General features: G+C 35.2%; 2 protein-coding genes across 4 annotated transcripts in view; one reads left to right on the top strand and one right to left on the bottom strand.

Annotated features, from left to right (window-relative positions):
* Nucleotides 1-16,848, top strand: part of LOC118740683 (bone morphogenetic protein receptor type-1B-like) — a 740,115-nt gene that overhangs the window by 489,527 nt on the left and 233,740 nt on the right. Inside the window, exon 2 of the mRNA XM_036472318.1 lies at nucleotides 15,979-16,044. Coding sequence (XP_036328211.1) covers nucleotides 15,979-16,044 — 66 coding nt within the window. The remainder of the gene's footprint in view (nucleotides 1-15,978; nucleotides 16,045-16,848) is intronic.
* LOC118740688 lies at nucleotides 2,526-4,805 on the bottom strand. 3 transcript variants are annotated; one of them, XM_036472324.1, is made up of 3 exons: nucleotides 3,594-3,686; nucleotides 2,836-3,532; nucleotides 2,526-2,772 (listed from the first exon to the last, which is right to left on the bottom strand). In XM_036472324.1, the coding sequence occupies exons 1-3, from the start codon at nucleotides 3,612-3,614 to the stop codon at nucleotides 2,612-2,614; spliced, it is 879 nt and encodes a 292-aa protein (XP_036328217.1). In that variant the 5' UTR covers nucleotides 3,615-3,686; the 3' UTR covers nucleotides 2,526-2,611. The 3 variants fall into 3 exon arrangements, with proteins under 3 accessions (XP_036328217.1, XP_036328218.1, XP_036328216.1); XM_036472325.1 differs by lacking the exon at nucleotides 3,594-3,686 and adding an exon at nucleotides 4,616-4,805 and having other exon boundaries at nucleotides 2,526-3,486; XM_036472323.1 differs by having other exon boundaries at nucleotides 2,526-3,532; nucleotides 3,594-3,683.

The raw sequence follows: 16,848 nt of genomic DNA, 5'->3' as shown, positions 1-16,848 counted from the left end.
TGCTCTCTTTTTTTCAAACTTGGAAGGTTTGTATTTGAAACTGAATTTAGTTTGGTCATATATGTAGTCCAAAAAGTTTAAAATTTAAACCGAAATTTTTAACCGTGCAGTGGAAGAGGTCGCAAAAACGAAGCAAACCAATCTTCCTAGGGCAGAGAACGCGAAAAGCTAAAAAAAGCTAGCTATGTACAAGTTACTGTTTCAAAACTTGCAATATTAAATTTTTAAATATAAAATTTGCAAATCAACCATACTGCAATTTTATTTTTTTAATGGTATTAGGCTCTTATTTATCCAAATTTTCAGGTAATAAAAAAAGATACAGTTCGGATGTTACTTGTTGTCGTAGACGTTTTTTTTTTAATTTATGGCTTACTTTTATAAAATCATATAAACTCATATATTCATTAAAAGATAATTTGTCATCCGTCTGAAATAAAAAAATTTTAAATCAGAAGGATAAAATAGTATTGTGTTATTAATTCAAAAGTAAATAATTGTGGTTCAATGACGAAGGGGGGGGGGGGATCTATCCCCCCTGGCTACGCCACTGTCAGTCAGTTTGTAATATGTTTTTATGTACCTAATAAGTATAAGTTCTGATGTACTATAAATCTGATTCACGCTTTGTAATATACTAGCCGTCCACGGATGCGCGAGGCTTCGCCACGCGCTGAATATATCTGTGTTCATATGGAAAAGTAGCTTATGTCGAAAGGCTGGCTTTATTATAAATCGGCATTCGCAGCATACGATTGCGAATGACTCACTGGCGCTAAGCCGTTGAACAACTTTTGGCAAATAAACGTGGAAGAAATAGTTCCGATACTAGTAAGTCAATATTCTTATTAAGTCTCATCAAAAAATTCCTTGCCGTTTAACAAATAAAGGGATTGCCGCATTATACTAAAGCCAGCCTTTCGACATAAGCTACTTTTCCATATGAACACAGATATGTACATTTACGTATTTGGAGAAAGAAATCAGATGTCATCATGTACTTCGCTTATTATATACATAAAAAATCTTGTCCAAATCAGTTCAGTAGCGTGGTTAAAATATCTCGCCTTTCCTTTATACTATGTATAGAAGATAGTAATTTTAAATAGGTGGCAACCCTACTCAAAAACTTAAAGTTTTTGAACATGCGAAGCCCATGCACATTCATTTGGTATTCCATTATTTTATCCAATGAACGGTGAAGATCTTGTAGTTTTTAAACAGGTGGCAACCCTACTCAGAAAAATAATACCCCATTACACATCCAGAGGCTAATAGCCCAGTTATTCATACTTGCACTGCTGTACCATTTTTACGTAAAAATCAAAACCCAACAGAATTCTACATGTTAAGTGCTATGCGTTGGGTAACCGCTTACACGCAAAGCCCATTTAACAGATTCTTATGTGACAACTCTCATGCAAAGCCAAGTATGCATAACTGGGCTATAAGTCTTTTCATTTGACAGTGACGGTGCAGAACTGACGCCTACGCTTATTAGAATTGAATATAGTAGTTTTCTTAACAGGTGGCAACTCTATTAAAATTCTAAATTAAAAAGGTCACTCTCCTATCGATACAGAATATATTAGAGAAAATCTCATCAAAATCAATTCAGTAGTTTTTGAGATTACCGCGTACAAAGAATCTCGACTTTCCTTTATACTATGTATAGAAGAATAATTCAGTTTATTATTTCCGCGAACTATTAGAACAGTCTGCTTCTATCTGTGGCTACGAAGATGGCGCTTGTCTCTATTATTTTTTATTTATAAGCTTGAGAACCCGTCGCGAGCGTACGATTTTTCCATCATTTTGTATGCCTTTCATGAACATGAAATGGTATTATAAATTTGGTCCAGAAGAAGATATAGTAGACCCACATAAATGTTTGCCAAAATAATTTTTCTTAGCTAAAAAAATTTTTTCTTAGCTAACTTCGATTCTCTACAAAAAAGGTCTATATACCAAATTATGTAGGACTAATACTTTCGAAGATTATAGCAATTTTAGTCAAAAAATGTATTAATTAATTAATTTTTATTTTTTGAGCATATTGAACTTTGATGGACTTGGGCGAGCCTAGGATATTGACCAAAAATTTCAAATTTCATACAGATTTTTCTTAAAGCATAATGAATCATATTTTTGCTATTACGAATCAAAATTCTAAAAAAGCGGATTTTCGGCCCAGGCTAGTGTACACTAGACTGGGTCGGTCCCCATACAAAAAAAAAAAAGTTGCTAATGTCCGCCCCTAAATTTAAAGATTATGTTGAGAGGGTTCTGGAAAAATTTTTTATTTTTTTTTTTAACCCTCCGAAATACAGCCGAAATGGTTTTTTCGTTGTAACTTGGTTATTTGACGGCCGATTTTTAAAATTGATATGTCATTATTTTTGTCTTGAGAAGCTTCACTTTTCGTTCTTATGTCTTTTTAAGCTTTGAAGTCGCGTTCGCATGATAAGGGCAGAAACAAAATTTTACCCCCCCTAAAGCATATTTTTTTCCTTACCAAACGAAAGTACTTAAAAATTCAAGAAAATGTTGCCTTCAAACTATATTACTAAAATAATCAACAAAAAAGTTATTTCACTTACAATATTTATTGCTACTTAAGCAAATTTTGGCGCGAATCAAGGCTTTTATATTGGTCTCGGCTTTCTAATTTTGCAAAAATGTGGCCCAGGCGCTTTTCATCAGTGACAGCACTTGCAGACTCACTAACAACACGCACAAACCGTTCGGTATTCTGGGAATGACAGAGGAACTCTAAAAAAAAATGATTTAAAAGTACTATAAGACCCGTGAAGTTTTTAGTTTGAAGATATTTACCTGGGATATTTATCACTTCATTTTCCGAAAATTGAAACATTGTAAGTTCACTATCTGGGTAGAACTGCACACAAGGGGGTTCCGTAATCTTAAACTGACTCCAATCGATCATGCTGACATACGACTTACTTTCAAAGTTTATTACGCCACGCTTTGGGACCTTGAACACGCGAAGCCCTGCTGGTGGATATTGACGTGCTGTTTTGATTTTTTCGTACCCATCATTACGTATCTCTGGATCAGCGTCGGTTATCATGGCTAATAATATATTTTCTGGGTGAAAATAATATGCATTATTTTCTATAGCTGAACGTATAATGGCTTGAACAGCATTTGATAGTTCGCGTATCCAGCAAATATACTTAAAAACGTGTCTACTTCCATGAATTGCTTGTGGCTGGCTCTTTACAAGAAACCAGAATGGTGCATAAACTTTCACAACAAACTCTACCATGTTTCGCAACTCCGCTGACGGGCTTTCTTTGGAAACATATACCCGAAGTAACTTGGAAGCTGTTGTAAGCCACCGAGCTGTACTGACGGGACCGGGGCTCTTACTAGCGAGATATTCATCGCATTCACCATTATTTACTGCCAAAACCATATCAAATAAATAACGCTGATCATTGCGTAATTCCCAAGAGCCAATATTTTCAGGAATAACTCCCATAGCAATAGCCTCAAAACCACTTACAACCTGATAAGGAAAATATATGTTTTTGTTTATAACATTAACTATTATAGTGTGGACAACCTACCGGGTATTTGGTGCAAGTCATAATTTCAGACCCCAACACCCCTGGCCAAACACCAGGTCCTTTCTGCTTGCCAATATAATGCGTTGACAACTTTTTTAGAGGCAACTCGTTGAAATGTAACAAACACACATTCCACTGCAAGGGCCTTTGTAAATAACGTTCCATTTGTGCATTTACTCCAATTTTATATCCAGTATTGACAGCTGTACCATCACAGCTTATAGCTACAAGTTCGTTTAAGCAATATTTTTGGGTATTCAAAAAGCTTACTATTGCTTGCTGGATTGCTTCCCCAGTGCCTTCTTTTGGAGTTACGTATCCAATAAATTTCGAATCAGGCTCTTTCAAAATTGTAATATGCTCCTCTCTTAGAAGCATTGTTCTTACGCTACCGTGAACTATTTTTTTTTTTAGTGTTACGTCCTGTTTACCATCATACGAAATGCATTTAAGATCAGTGCCAGTTTTTGTTGCTGCTTCAGTTTGTGCTCTACATTTGTTACGCTCGCGTGAAATTTTATTTTTGTCAATGACCAGATAATCAAAATATTTCATAATTTTATCCGCTGTGTTTTCTTTAAAATCCTTTTTTACTTTTGTAGCAATCGCAGCTTGCAAATCTTTTATTAGCATTGTAGCAAGCAATGATCCAAAGCGATCTGAAGTATCCGTCCTATCTAACGCCGAGCAATAATTTTTTAAGGACAAATCAGATACTTTTAAACTTTGTGTGACTTCTTCACTTGCTTCATCGTCTTCACTTGAGCTAGGCACATAACCAATCGAACTTGCAGCGGTTTCAGTGTGATTTTCAACATTACATTCTAGCGAGCAATTGTCAGTTCTAGTATGATCAAGCCCACTATCTAATGACAAAAGCCTTGGCCCGCATTGATCATAAAGAAAGTCATTTACCGCGGTTGGAACTCTACTTGCACTAGGGCAATCACATTGTCGATTTAAGTCCATAATGCACTTACACTTTGAAATTAACAATATTTTATTCCATTCCTGATCATTATATTCATAAGGATGTTTTTTTACATTGTAATAACTTTGAAGGAGGCTTTCAATGTTTCTCCGGAGCGTAGTTCTTGTAACTATAGGGATGTTTGCCTGCTGCCACAACTTTGAAATTGTGTTCATAACTATTGGCAAATATTCATTGAGACTTCGATTTTTTGGAACACTTGCAGAGCCGTAATATTTAAGGAACAAAAGATATTCAATAACACCACGTTTCGTAGGTAACATTTTAATATCAATATCGCGCTTAACGAAAGCCATTTTTAAATTGCACACACTGTTAAGTCACTTTTTAATTTTATTTCACCAGCACAATTTATGGTATTAATTATAAATTATTATTATCAATACGAAACAACAGGTTTGACTCACTTATTTACTTTGACTTCCACAATTTATAAAATTTATTGGCATGATTAAATTACAAGAGGTTAGCTCGCTATTGACAGCGTCAGTTTTGCACTCCCCGGGTTGCTGATGCGACGAAAACAAAGAGTATGAATTTGGGAAAAATCGTAGCAAAAATGTACCTAAGTTGGTACGAAAGCAGTGAGATTAAATTTCCAACTAAGAAAACTGTTGGAGGAATTTGTGGGGGCGAATTTTGTTAGCTGACCTAACCATGGGTAAACGACTTCATAGCTTAAAAGGAAATGTGATGACATGTTAATTTTAAAAATCGGCCGTCAAATACCCAACTTTCAACGAAAAAACCTTTTCGGCTGTATTTCGAAGGGTTAAAAAAAAATAAAATAAAAATTTCGAAATCCTCTCAACATAATCCTTAAATTTAGGTTACTCTGTTGCATAAAAAAAATCAATTTTTGTTGTACTGTGTTATTATACTTACATCTGAAACTCATGTTGACCTGTGATATTAAAAGTGCTATAACTCCTTTGTTTATTATTTTAGTAATATAGTTTGAAGGCAACATCTTCTTGAATTTTTAAGTACTTTCGTTTGGTAAGGAAAAAAATATACTTTAGGGGGGGTAAAATTTTGTTTCTGCCCTTATCATGCGAACGCGACTTCAAAGCTTAAAAAGACATAAGAACGAAAAGTGAAGCTTCTCAAGACAAAAATAATGACATATCAATTTTAAAAATCGGCCGTCAAATAACCAAGTTACAACGAAAAACCCATTTCGGCTGTATTTCGGAGGGTTAAAAAAAAAAAAAAAAAATTTTTCCAGAACCCTCTCAACATAATCTTTAAATTTAGGGGCGGACATTAGCAACTTTTTTTTTCGACCCAGTCTAGGGTATACTCATTTCGATATAGAATACTCCTAAGGGGTGAGAGCATTAAAATTCCGACTTTACTTATTTTGGACCACCCTAATGTACATACATAGGCCAGCAAAGGCATGTTTCTTTCGTACGAGTATGTCAATCAAAGTGATATGTTCGCATATCAAATTTCCCCTGGCGTCTTGTCTTGTAAATTATATGAACCGTAATTACTGAACTAATTATTAATTGACATGAGATTGGCGCCAGCCAACAACCAACAAAAGCGTCAAGTGTTTTTTATGTACATACATATATGTAAATATAGTTAAGAGCAAGGCGCCACACACATACAAAATTGCACTTAAATGTAAAAAAAATTTTAAAAATAAACGAAGCAAAAAACCGAAAGAAAGAAAATGAAGCCTTTAAAAAATGACTGCAAACGCTCACAAGTTTATTTATAAGCCCAAACAAGCTTTTGCTGTTCTAAAACACTCCACTGTGATTATCACACGATCGTCGATTTTTTTCTGATTTTTACAAACACTTTTCTATGGACTGTTAGTCGCGTCGCCTGCATTGATGAGAAAGCACTTGAAACAATTTGATTTGTTGTTTATTAATTTTCAACAGCATTTCAGTAATATTACAAGCATGTACAATTATGTATGTATTTACATTTGGGTGATCAAAAAAAAGAAAAAGTAAAGTCGGAATTTTATTACTCCCACCCCTAGGATGGTTCTATGCCAGAAAATAAACCCGTTTATTTATTTTAAGTCAAAAACAAATTAGAGGTCGCTCAATGCCCTCAAAGTTTTCCATGTATTTTATGTGGGGGAAAAAATTTTCGTAAAATGGTAGAGAATTCTTGAAAACCACTATTTTTCGATCGGAAAACTCTGTCTCTCTTCCCAGCGACAACCTATTGCTTATTCTACCATTTTTTAATACTAACGACTCTTTATGGGTCCCCGATTGCATTTATTGGGGTTTTCGGGAAACCTAAAAAAAAAATAATTACTATTAAAAAATGATTAAATAAATAGTTTAGTATTATTGTTGGAAGTCTCCTGAAGAGAAACCGAGTTTTCCGATCGAAAAATATTGATTTTCAAGAATCGTATGCCATTTCTACAAAAATAAAAATTTCCCCCATATAAAATACATTGAAAACTTTGAGCATGGGTATATTTTTTCGATATAGAGCTACCCTAGGGGGTGGGAGCATTAAAATTCTGACTTAACTTTTTAAAATTTTTTTTGGACCACCCTAATTTATCGATAAATTATTTTGTAATAATGATCAAATGATTGCCTTGTTCTAAGTTATGATAAATTCACTTGATTCGTACATATGCAAGCTTGAATATATATAAAACTTAGTTCCCCGGTAGAAAACAAGTTTTATGCTCCAGGGTTTAGTCTCAGGAAACTTAAAAATTCTCATCAGGTTTCATGCAAAATGTCTTCGATAATACCGTAATAAGTAAAGGTACATCTCCTAAACTAAGGCAAACAAAGGCCACATATCTGATAGAACAAATCATCGTTATACTCTGACCTTAGTTTCTAAAAGCAATTTGCACTAAAAATAGGACAAAAATTACCAAATGCAATGCCAGGAGTTCGACACCTTCCTCCGCCTGGCGGAGTTTAAACCAGAGCGAAGTCAACTTATTTAGATCTCGAAGGAGGCATACCCCAAAGCAAAAAGTTAAAGTTTTCAATGATCCAAAATGAACTTAATATGGCAAAAGCCATGCACCTAGAATTACATAAAATCGTCGATGATACATACGGTGGCCAGGTGAGGTCTCCATAATGGCTCTTCTGTATCTGAGAAGGAATTTTCTCAGCACCCTGTTTGGCCTTTTCAGGCCTTCTTCCAATACAAATTTGGTGGTTTTGGATGTTCCAGTATTGCAACACCGCTTATGACGAGCGTCATTCAAAAACTCGCTAATGGACCTCACATTTCCTGCTTACTTTTTACTTACGTCCAATTGGACGCTCCAAAGAACCGCAGCTTGTCACTTCATCAGCCAGTTCGTTGCCGGTGCCCAAAGGGGTTCAAGCCCATTCCAGTACCATTTTTAGTTTTGAAGCCATCGATATAGAGACCTTTTACAGAGTTCCCCTGAAAGCAGTCTGGGTCGCTTTATTATTCGCTAGCAAGAAAACTTATGAAGTATGCACACATTTTCTTGCAAAGGACAGTCGAGGTATCAGTTTCTTTACCGAAACTCCGATATCTTTCTACAACCCATAATAGCGCAGTCGATCCATCTTCTTCGTTGCCACCTCTTCCATGGTTAAAGCCAGGGTTTTATATGAACCCAGCGAAGAGTTAAAAGCCCTTCTAGACGTTGTACTCATAGCGCCCGTAATGCCTATTCATACACTCCTTTGCAGTATCTTTAACAAAGATTCTGTAACTTTCATTACGGGTCTACGCTACCATTCTACAGCAGAATACGTGCTGATCGATCTGGCTAAACATATTTATATCCTAAGAAATATGGCCGGTATCAGCCACTAATTTTTTCTTAAGCTCCCTCGACACGGTTTGAAAACTTTAATCGCTCGATTTACCTTCAGGCCGTTGTGATTTTTTCACGTCACCTTTTTGCCTAGATTTATACCTATGTAGATATTGCGCTTCCGCGAATAGACCTATATTTGCACCACTAAGCACCGGAAGGTTGTGAGCTTTCACCAGGGGCAACAAAGTGAATTGCCCTCAGAGCATCCTCTCCCAACCCAACCAAGGAAGGTCGTCCATTATGGGCAGTACACATGAAGTCAACATAATCTCTTTATAAATACAATTCATTTAGCAGCTTAAGTTTCAAGATATTCGATTCCAATTCCCTACAGGGCACACTGGCCGAAATTGGATTTTTTTTGGCATAAATTCAAGATTTTTGTAGCAATATATTCTTGGTATCAGTTATTTTTCTAAAAGTACATATATCAACTAAGAAAATGTCCCAATAAAAGATTTGAAGTTTCAACCTTGTGCTCTTAGTTTGCCTACAAAGTCATGTGTCTGATCAGCTGTTATTTTTCCAGATTTGGAGCAAAATTATTAGTAAACTTTAAAGTCTTGTGAACGGTTGTGCTATTATAAAAGAAAGAAAATCAGATATGGATAATGAAGGTCAAAGTATGTTCAATACAGTGAGTTAATGGTTATATCGTGTGTGTGTTAAATGTTGCTTTTATTTAATATATTTGTAGTGCATATTTAAAAAATAATACTTAACAATATGTTTGTGTTCCGCGGAGAAGAACTAGAAAGCTGGCAAGTTATTAGACGAGCTAATAATACAAAAATGCTTACAAATAATTAGATTTTATTGGCCTAGTAACAGTTTTTGCTCATTTTTGCCCATTTTAACAAAATTTTACATTTTTAGTGAAGTTCGAATTTCCACATGCAGAGTTTCTAACTATTTGGTGTAGAAATAATAAGAAAAAAGACGCGATAACAGAGTATATCTTTACTAGAATTGGGAAATCTCTTTTAAGTATTGATAAAGAAAGAGAAATACGCAAAAAAGTAGCAAACTTTGTCGCTTTTACTACACTAAATTTACGGAAATGCAACCGACAATTGGATCGACTGAAGGTAACGCATTCACAGTGGTTATCTGGAAATATAGTCATAATTGTTGACAATAATAACACAAAAAAGCCCAATAATGTAGGACGACCCCATTTAACTTATAATGACGCTGGACCCCGATTGAAACGGAAATTGTCTAGCGATCTTTCGAATGAGCACGATGCTTCGCTACTTGTACATGCCGCTACGTTATCAGCAAAAAAAATCTAATAGAGACGTAGCCTTTGTTTTAAAAGAATGTGTGAGGTCACCGAATGCGCCCAAAAGGTTAAAACAAAAGCTTTGTTCAAAGGATCCAATACCAATAACTCCAGATGAAGCCCTTGCATTCTTGCTCGATAATTCATATACTAAAAAACAATATAACAACATGAGAGCTTTAAATAAACAACAACACTGCAATATATACCCAAGTTATGACAGACTTGTGGAAGCTAAATTGAAATGCAGACCCCTTGGAATAAGCATCGATGAAACTGAAGCTCAAGTTTCATTGCAGAATTTATTGGACCACACCGCCAAACGCCTAATTTTAGTACAAGAACAAGTCTTCATTAGTTTTCCTGAAAACGCTGAACTTAGGCTTATTGTGAGCTATGGATTTGACGGGTCGACTGGCCAAAGCACTTATATACAAAAATTTGAAAATGATCCGTATGCTCTTGATCAATCTTTGTTCGTTACCACAATTATACCTTTAAAACTGAGTGAATTTTCAGGAAGAGTGATTTGGAAAAATTCCACTCTATAGTCTGTGCGGTTTTGCAGACCACTAAAACTACAATTTATAAAGGAAACAAGGGAGCACATTTTAATGGAAAAAGAAGACTTGGATCTACAAATAGGAAATTTAAAGCCATTTATTTATAGACTTCGGCAACCGAAATATCACGGTGTTCTTTGGTCTCCATATGACTCTAATAGACGGAAAAAAGTTAAATATCTTGTCTGGTATTAAATCTTGTCAATTATGTCCCATCTGTGGAGCAGGACCTAAAGCTTTCATGCAAACAAAAGACGTAAACTCTGCACATTTTAAGGCGAGGCCTGATAAACTGAAGTATGGCATTAGTCCCCTTCATGCTTGGATAAGAACCTTGGAGTTTGTTCTTAATGTGTCATATAGGATTGAAGTAAAAAAATGGCAATAAGAGATGAAAATGATAAGAAAATTATTGAGGCCCGTAAAAAACTTATTCAAAAACGGTTGTGGACGGAAATGGGACTTCATGTGAATAGACCAAAGCAGAGCGGTAGCGGAAACATGAATGATGGCAATACTGCCAGAAGAGCTTTCTCAGATGTTACGCTATTTTCTTCAATATTAGGGCTTGACACCGACTTACTGCACAGTTTTCACATAATTTGAATCCCATTTCTTGTGAATACGAGGTTAGCGCCCTGAAGTTTAAGCAGTACTCGGAAAAGATGATGAATGTTCGTATTAGGGCTGATGATACCCGGGTACCCGGTTACCCGGGTAATTCGGGTAATGCCCTGGTACCCGGGTACCCGATTACCCGGGTATTACCCGGGGCTTTTATTACCCGGGTAGTCGGGTATTACCCGATTTGCCCGGGTACCCGGGTAATATACATATGTTGGTGCCGGTTAAACGAAAAACACCCGGGTAATGCGACATAAAGCTTCTTGTATAATCTTTTTGGTGAGGATAAATATTTTTTCAGTGAGAAAATTTTTTTTTATAATTATTTTTTTATGTCTAGAGTGTACGCGACTATGTACACCTAACCGCTTGCCTGAGTAGACGGAGACAAGAAAAGTAAATTAAAACATTAGTTTCTGTACTTAAATTCAAACTTCTAATTTGTGTAAATGCATATACATACATGCATGTGTACATATGTATGTATGTATGTATATTTTAAAGAATATTAAATATTAATATTTTAAAACAGGGACTGAGAACGAAATGTATGATCGAAACTAAATGCCATTGTCGTAGTTTTGTTCCCAAGAACGCGTCAAAACCAAAACCAAAATGAGAACAAAACTGACGAGAACGTTCTCATTGGGAATTATATAAGAACTAAACCCTGTGGTAGGCCACTTCTGGTACAAAAAGTAAGGTGACAAAGCCTTATGCTATTCATTCACCTAAAGATTTTGTACTTTTATTGTATCAGCTTGTTCAAATTATAGTTTCTTTTCTCATAATATTTAAAGCTTTTAAAATCACAATTATTTCATGAAGTTTCCTTAATACGAGAAGTAGGTTGATGAACGTATTGTTGTGAAATAATTGTGGAAGAAATTTTAAAATTTTTTTCATTCCAACACAAAAATTGCCTCAACTGTCGGTCATCGTTTAGATTCGCAGGTGGGTGTGTCTCAATAATTTTATTTGTTACCGATCCGATATCTGTACGTGCATTACCAACTTCGTAAATATTAATATTTTAGACATGCCTAAAACAAGCTGGGTTTGGAAGTACGCTTGTGTGATGAATGACGGATTTGTCAAGTGCAATGTATGTGTTGTATATTATAATATTTCCCCATATGGTACGGAAGATTCTTATAGATTTTCCCTATGTACGTTCGTTTGCGTTATATGATCGTAAATGCGTTTAATTTTCACCTCTCCACATTTTTTCGGGTGCCCGGGTACCCGGGTAATTACCATACTGCCCGGGTACCCGGTCTACCCGGGTCTACCCGGGTTATAAAATACCCGGGTACCCGGGATACCCGGGTAATTCAATACCCGGGTAGGGCTTCACCCGCTACCCGGGTAGCTCATTACCCGGGTGAAATCATCAGCCCTAGTTCGTATTACGAACTATAGCATTTCAAATACTTTCTTGCGCAAAGTTACCGAAGTAAAAGATCTAGGGGTTATCTTTGATCCGAAGTTGAACTTTAATAATCATGTGGACTTCATCATTGCAAAGTCCTACTCAGTACTTGGTTTTATCCGTCGGAATTCCACTAAGTTTTATGACCCTTACACTCTGAAAATGTTATATACAACATTTGTACGTTCGCGTCTTGAGTACGCAGTTTTCATTTGGAGGCCCTATAGCCAAGTTTCTATTAAAAGAATAGAACGTATTCAAAAGGTGTTTCTTAAATTCGCTCTAAGAACCTTAAAATTCGACGATCCTGTCCCTTCGTATGCTTCGCGTCTCATGCTTATTGACCTACAATCTTTGGATAGTCGTAGGTCTATGTTGTCGATGAGTTTTATATTCAATATTATTCAAGGTATTCTTGATTGCCCTTCTCTCATGGAAAGGATTACTTTTAATGTTCCTAGGCGTAACCTCCGAGTCACTTACCCTTTTTACTGCAAAAAGGTCAACACTAAATTCGCCAGCAATGCTCCTCTTGCAAGATCTATGCGAGAATTTAATATTTTGTCTCAAACAATCGTCATTGATTTTTCAATGACCACAGAAGCTTTTGTAAATCTTTTTCGCTCATTATCTGTAGATATTTAAACTTGTTTTAAATGCTTAGCATATTAATTTTATAAGTTTAGTATGTAACATACTTGTAATCTTTATATAAAAATGTATGTACTTGTTGTTAGTAGTCTGTAAGAAACTTTGTTTCATTGACGGTATTAAATAAATAAATAAATAAATAAATAAATAAAAGATATATTCGTTGTATATGGAAAAGTACCCGTGGTATCCGATGTCACCGACTCTACATAAAATTTTAATACACGGTGCACAAATCATCGCAGCCTCTGTAGTGCCCCTAGGCTGTCTTGGTGAAAGTGCTTCAGAATCTCGCAATAAATATTATAAGAGCGACAGGCGATCTCATGCTAGACAAAATAGTAGAACTAATAATATGGCAGACGTCTTCCAAAGAGCAATGGATTCCTCTGATACATTCCTCTCAAGCATATCTTTAAATAAGAGACAACAACAAAATCAAAAGAAAAAAATACCTAAAGAAGTTATTGAACTTTTGAAGGCTCCAAACGTTGAACCGCATTCCGACCATTTAAATACATCAGATTGCTCAACGGACACCGACTCTGATGCTGATTCTTTATATGACATTGTGCAGCCATTTGATGTTTAGTTGGAGGTAGAAGAATGTTAAATATTAACAAAAAATACGGAGATATATGTACATATGTATGTATATAAAATTCGTATGAATAAAATTGTTTGTGGTTCTTATGAATAAAAACTTCGAAAGTATTTGCTTATTATAGCCGATTTGAAGTAAAGTTTTAACAGGTGGCAACCCTACCAAGAAATATAATATGTAAATGCAAATCTAGAGGCTAAGTCGTTTCATTTGACAGTGACGGTGCAGAACTGATGCCTACGCTGATTATGATTGAATATAGTAATTTTCTTAATAGGTGGCAACCCAAGAATGATAGAATACAAGATTGCGCCAATCGAATTGAGAGCAACTGGGTGTGACGTCACATTATTATAAGAATGAGAGTGTAAAGAATAATTTTGAAGAAGAAGAGGAAGAAGCGAACAAGTGGTACGAAATAGTGATGTAAAACTAGGTTGAATTGTACCTACTCTTCAGCTTCTTAAATTTGAACGTACATTCGGTGCAAGCACATTATTTTAGGTACATTTGGAACGTAGTAAAATATTGTTTCATGTAAGTCCAAAAGTTGTTATGGTACAGAAGGATGATGTAGTCCACCAACTATCAAAAATATATGCACATAAAAATACATGTTTACTGTTTAGGTACGTGTATCTACTTTTAGGTACAAATTTTCGGTATAATATGAAAATTTAATAATCATCACTAGTGCGAAAAAAGTATTATGTGACGTCAGCGAAAGGATGGATGCTGTCAAATCGAGAAAGAGAGGATTAGCGGTCCGCGGAAGGCGCCACCTTTGTTTCGCTGCATCGTGGTGGCAACCCTATTAAAAACAAAAACATTAATAGTTTTCTATGAGCCAATGCCTTTCATTTGACACCTAATTTTTTGTAATCCAACGAGCGGTGTGTATCTTATAGTTTTTTAGACAGGTGGCAACCCTATAAAAATTCTAAATACCAACGGTAACTCTCCTTTCTATACAGAGTATACTATAGAAAATCTCGTCTAAATCCGTTCACTAGTTTTCGAAATTAGCGCGTACAAAGAATCTCAACTTTCCTTGAAACTATGTATAGATGATACAGAGGAGGGTGACAGGGCGTAAGAATGATCTGATCGGCCCAACCTTCTTACCCTAACTTGCTACTAGCATGAATATCGTGTGTACCGATTTTGAGGACGATACCTTTATTTTTCGAATTTTTGAAAAAAAAAATTCAATTCCGGCCAGTGTGCAGGGTTTCAATTCATCTCAAATTACAAGCAATTGTTTTGTAAATGTTGAACAGAGTCTGGATATGTATGGCGACCTTTTAATTTATTCACTTACAGGCACATTCATTTTGATTATTAATATTTTTTTACTTCAATGAACATTCTAATGTGATGTGAGCCAATGACGAAATATAAGAATATGCGGAAGCTAATTGCCTATGAATTTGTTGTCCTTGGAGAGCTCTAGATGAGAGTTCGCTTCCTAGTTCGTCTTGAATTTTCTAATCCTTAATTTAGTTTCGTTAATAGTTTCTTAATTAATTTTTAAAAACGACTATTGCGAGATATTATTCCTCTTGTTTAGTGCTGTAACCGCCTAAGTGATTTCGGCCGACTTTAAACCCACCAGACTTCCTACACTCAAAACACCCCTTCCCGAATTTGTGTCGTTTGTGTCTTAATGTCGTTTTTAATGAGCCACACGATCTTAACACCACCCGCTGTCAGTCATTTCTTTATATCGTCCTTTTTGCGGATAAAGCGATGCAAATAATGTCAAAAAGACCTCATTGTGAGCACTTTCGACCTAAAAATAATAATAGATTGCCGCTTACACTATTAGGGGATTCACAAGACGTCGTAAGCGTTGTAAAGTCTTAAAAGTCGTCAAATTTTTCAATTATGGAAATCGTTTAAAAGTCCTCTATGAACTTCGCTTACATGTCGACTTAATATTCCACATACTACAAGCAATCTGAGTGGATTAAAAAAAAAAATACAAAAATATGTATTTATATATTTTCATTGTTTTCCATGGAAACCAATGCCTAGGCAAGCATGAAGGTTCAAATAGCCCACCAAAATTTTTAGTATTAATAAATATGTTAAGCGTTTTTAAATATTCATATTAGCGGCTGTTGTAGACACATTTTTTATTACGAAATAATGACGATTTGACGGCAGCCTAATTATATACTTAAGTATAATATACATATGTACTACATATTCATGTGTTAACATACCTACAAAAACATACATACATACTCATATCTTTAATCTTAACGTTTTTTTTATTCGCTTTTGCATTATTTTTGTTGTTTAATCCACTTATTGTAGTAATTTTTGTCAATGTATTATCAGCTTTAGTCTTATTAAAGTAGTCAAATGATTTAAAATTGTTAATTTATTTATTTTTTTCGTAATTTTTCTTTTCAGGTAAATTGGTAATGGCTGCAGACAATGTTGCTGATGTCCCCAAAGTTGACGAAAAACTAATGAATGGTAAGTGGAACAATTTCGAATACATATGTATAAATATGAGTGAACATTAGACCATACCATAAAAAAGTTTGCCGCACATCCCTGAGTCTAAAGTATTTTTGCAAGGCCATTTAGATTATTATTTTTTTAATATATATGTAATACAGGTACTTGAAGTCAATGAACCTAGGGTCTCCTCGAGACAAGAACGTCGATATATCTTATTTTAAGATCCGACTGTAAAAGCCGAAGATATCTCGATAAATGTAAAAAGACAACACCTAGGTATACAGCTGTGTAAAAAAAAAAGTACCGCCGCACAGTGGTCGGAGTAACCATGTTTTACGCGAAAAAGGCGTATTTTAGAACTGTGATAAATTAACCGGAATATAGCTATTCTTATTCATTCAGCGAACTCATTCAGCGTTTAATTCAACGGATTCTATCGTGGCACGTTTTAACAGTTATGAGTTGGTAACTGTCTTAACAATTTTTGGATGGAAGCTTTCAATTATAACAGTAATTGCTTCTTGGTCTTGGTCTTACTTCTTAAACATGCAAAATAATGATTTCGTATGAAATATTACATAATAAATCTTGATTGCCAAATTACCAACACCTTAATAACACAGCTTATATTTCAAGAAATATTTTCTTCAAAAAGGTATAACTAAGGCAAAAGTGTATTAAAATAATAAAAATGTATAAGGGGAAATCTTTTGAGACGGGGACATTTTACGTACTGGCATATTGTTGCCGTCACAAAGCAGCTGCACTACCAAGTGCGGTTTCTATACCTTCGTTTTAATAATATTTATGTGTGTA

Source organism: Rhagoletis pomonella, unplaced genomic scaffold (assembly GCF_013731165.1).
Source record: "Rhagoletis pomonella isolate Grant_MI unplaced genomic scaffold, Rhpom_1.0 Rhpom_scaffold_00006, whole genome shotgun sequence".
Lineage (NCBI taxonomy): Eukaryota > Metazoa > Arthropoda > Insecta > Diptera > Tephritidae > Rhagoletis > Rhagoletis pomonella.
Note: the sequence above shows the minus strand (reverse complement) of the source record. Positions and strands in the feature narration are given on the sequence as shown.